General features: G+C 52.2%; 1 protein-coding gene across 2 annotated transcripts in view; it reads left to right on the forward strand.

Annotated features, from left to right (window-relative positions):
- The window catches only part of Ankmy1 (ankyrin repeat and MYND domain containing 1), a 53,110-nt gene extending 51,063 nt beyond the window's left edge, over positions 1-2,047 (forward strand). For both annotated transcript variants that reach the window (XM_055617057.1, XM_055617059.1), the window contains one exon: positions 1,311-2,047. In XM_055617057.1, the coding sequence (XP_055473032.1) occupies positions 1,311-1,489 (179 nt within the window). In that variant the 3' untranslated portion in view covers positions 1,490-2,047. The remainder of the gene's footprint in view (positions 1-1,310) is intronic.
- Positions 2,048-3,673: the final 1,626 nt, after the last annotated feature.

The following is a 3,673-nucleotide window of genomic DNA, read 5'->3' on the forward strand; positions in this document are numbered from 1 at the left end:
ACACACACACACACACACACACACACACACACACACACACACACACAGGCTTTGTTATGTGATGGATTTTCCTATTGACTTTACAATTCCTCATCTCTGACTTTTAGTCTGGTTATATCTCAGGCATTCATCTTCAGGTTGATCTTGCTTGTAATCCTTTCAGCTCTAGATAATCTACCCATACCAAGATTTGGATAGTTTTTAGCTGTTACGCCTTTAAGTAAGTCTGAGTTACTTCCTCCTCTTCTGGGACTTGCCTAATTAGTGTGTGTGTGAGATCACCCACAAAGGGTTATCCTAACCTTACAGCTCCCATTTACTCCCTTTCTGTCTGTTAACACCTTAGACAATTTCGGTTTGCCTGTGATCTGGTTCCCAGGGTGCTGGTCCTGGTGGCAAACTGTTTTGCCATGTTGTGATTTACAAATCTCAGCTCACCTCTCCAGAGATTTTTGGCTTCTCTTTCTCTGAGAGCATCTCGCTGCTTCTCTGTGGGTGAGCCCTCCAGATCCCTTACATTTGCTCATTATACATGGTTACCAGCCACTGACACTTCATGGGAGCTTCATGGGAAAGAGCTTAAGCTTTCCTGGTCTCTCCTGAGCAGCTTAACCTTGTTGCTCCATAGGTACCATAGGTCATAGGTACCATTGACTATGAAACATTCACACCATTTTCATTTTTATGTGGAAAGGGGTTCAATGTTAGCAGTCTATGTTCCTACAACCTGTTCCAATTCATACTTTATAACGTTTCATCACACTAGTTGGTTGGGCTGATTGCTTAGGCTGATTGATGCTTCATGTTCTGAGGGCTTACGCACTTTTGGCTGGATCACTTTGGTGCTATATTGATTGAGCTTAGAAGTAGGTCTGTGTTGAAAGTAGGTAGTGTTTAGTCACTAAAGTCTTACTCTCTGGGGCAATTCATTTGTTCCTGAGTTATGTGTACATGGGGTTCTCCTCATCTAGGAAAAGTTCCTATACAGAGAGAAAGCCTGCTGGGCAATGACTGCCCCCGTTCCTCACCCGGCAGCCACTGTGTCTCGGTCAAGCATCTTGCAAGCTCTGCAGCTTTGCTATCCGGATGCCTAGCGCCCCACCCACCCACCCAGTGTCACCTTGCTGGCTCTCTGTTTTTCTCTGATGGCTGAGTGTGGCTGAGTGCACTGTGGGGGCTAAAAGCACCACTGGTCTGCAGGATTGCCTGCGGGTGTGTGGATTGCTCGTGGGGTAGCTGGCTGTTCAGGGTACCTGTGCCTTCCCGAGTCCCTGTGTGGGCACCTGTTTCATGTGTTCTTCTCCTGGCAGGGCATAAATGGCTCCACGGCGAGAGGAGCGGAAGTGGGTATTCAGGTGAAAGAGAACTTGAACAAGAATCAGAACCAGAGCCAGAACGAGGTGTCCACAGGTGTCGAACTCACAAAGAACGTGAACAAGAACCAGAACGAGGTGTCCACATGTGTCGAACTCACAAAGAACGTGAATGAGAACCAGCAGAAGAACCAGGTGTCTGTGTATTCAGCTGAAAAAGAACCCGAAGCTGAAGAACCAGGTGCCCACAAAAACAAAAACAAATCAGAGATCCTGCTGGAGTGCACGACATGGCACCCCATTTGCAGTCACCAGTGAGCACCTGGTTGCCCAGCTCTCCCCACAGGGCTCTACGGAGCCTCGACCTCACTCCACGGCTGTCTATCCTGGCCACTCGAGAGGGGCTGCACCGCTTCCCTCTCCCAGGGAAGGATCTGGGCCACCTGGCACCAGGGCTTCCCAGGAGGTGGAGAGTGAGGACGCAGTTGCTACCCTGAGCCTGGGGCACTGCAGATATCCTTGGATGGAATCAAATACCCAGCAGGAGCTGTGCCCTTTGGAAGGGCCTCACTTCTGAGATCTGTCTGGAGGTTTCCCTTGGATGTGTGGCCCAGCAGCATGTGGGGTGGGGCTCTGCTCCCTGTGCTTACATTGGCCCCATCGAATGCAATACTGTAAAATGTACTTAGGCAGCAGTGTGGGTCAAAACTCCCAGATAAAGCAGACATGCCACACCTGGCTGAGCAGGGATTCTTTGAGTCTGCCCACTAAGCTTTCTAGCTGTGGAGGCAGGCACTGTGTGCTTTACATAGGGACAGGCCAGCAACTTGAGGGGAGGATGAGCTAGCCCTAAATGCCTTAAGCTACTTAGAAGCTGCGTGCAGGTCGAGGACAGCTTGGGAGAAGACTGGAGTGTCAGGACATCCCTGGTCTCTACACTGCTCTCCTGGGTACCTCTGAGGCACCCTGGTAGGAATGAGAACCTTTCTATGGGTAAGGCAATGACATGTGCATTGAGGTGGGTTAAAGAGGTGCAGCCAGCACTGGCTGGTTGGTCTTGGTATCCTGGCCTCTCCCCCATGAACTCTGGCATGTTCAGTTGGCAAAGACTGGCCTCTTCTCAGGCGGGACTCGCAGATGTTCAATGGTTGCCACCACATGGAAACCCTAGGACCTTGCCATAGGCACAACCCAGGCTCAAACCCCTTCCAGTAAGTCCCCGTCTGCGCTCTGCTGTGTGCATGCCATCCTCACACGTATGCGCGTGCAGTCTCACCAGTCACAGAAGGTCACGTCCACTGTAGGTCTCCAGCCTTTAATTCATACAAGGACTCAAAGAACACACATTACCCACTGGCACCGAGTGACAGGGAGCCTCATGGAGGAAGGACACAGTAGCTTGGCCACTATCCTGGCTGCCCTGTGCAGCATAAGTGCCGCTGTCCCGACCCCTGGGCACTCACATCCCAGAGCCCAGGTCTGCCTCCTGTCATCCCTGCCTGAGTGGCACTAGCAGGGCTGTGGCAGGGTGCGTGTGCTCAGGACAAGGGCCCAGCAAACGCAGAGAATGCCCATCCTGGGACCTGACTACTGGGCAGACCTCGGTTCACTGGGATGGCAGTAGACTCCTTAACCCAGTGACAAGAAGCAAAAAAAGCCGTAAGCAGCCTTTTCCAGGCCTTCTGCGTATCAGGACCACTGTCTTCTTGGCTATAGCAGCTCAGCATCCCCAAGGCCCTGGAAGGGAAGAAGGAGCCTTGACAGCCATGGTAAGCCAGGTGCCCCCAGATTTCAAGGCCACAGGAGGATACCAGGACCCAAGTGGTGCCTGAACCTCTCCAGTGCTGTCAAGGAAGACTGAGATGCAGCACTCAGTGGACAAGGACACTGAGGGTCTGAATGTGCATGTCTGTAAAAGCCCTTGACTGTCAATGCTCCTCCAGCTCCTGCAGAGCTGGCTGGGTCAGGAAGGGCCCCAGACATCTTCCTGACCTGCAGTGCCAGGTCCCATTGACCCTGAGGTGAAGTTTCACTAGCCACCCAGCATCCCCATGGCCAAGTGACCTTTCTAAGTGAGATAGGGGCTAGATGTGGCAGGCTAGTCTCCTGAAGTGAGGTTCCTCACGTAGACCCCCCAAGGCCAGTCTTTGTGAGCCCATGTGAGGGTCAGAGCATACTCTCAAGCAGTGTGGCAGAGTTGAGCCTAGTGTGGCCGTGCCAGCTGCTGCCTCACCTACATCACACTGGGGGAACCCACAGTGGGTCTTCTCTGAGGACCACATTCACTGATCTCCACAGTGACACAGGGTCTTGGTGTGTGTGTGTGTGTGTGTGTGTGTGTGTGTGTGTGTGTGTGTGTG

This window comes from Psammomys obesus, unplaced genomic scaffold (genome assembly GCF_907164565.1).
Source record: "Psammomys obesus unplaced genomic scaffold, mPsaObe1.curated_primary_1811, whole genome shotgun sequence".
In the NCBI taxonomy this organism is placed as follows: Eukaryota; Metazoa; Chordata; class Mammalia; order Rodentia; family Muridae; genus Psammomys; species Psammomys obesus.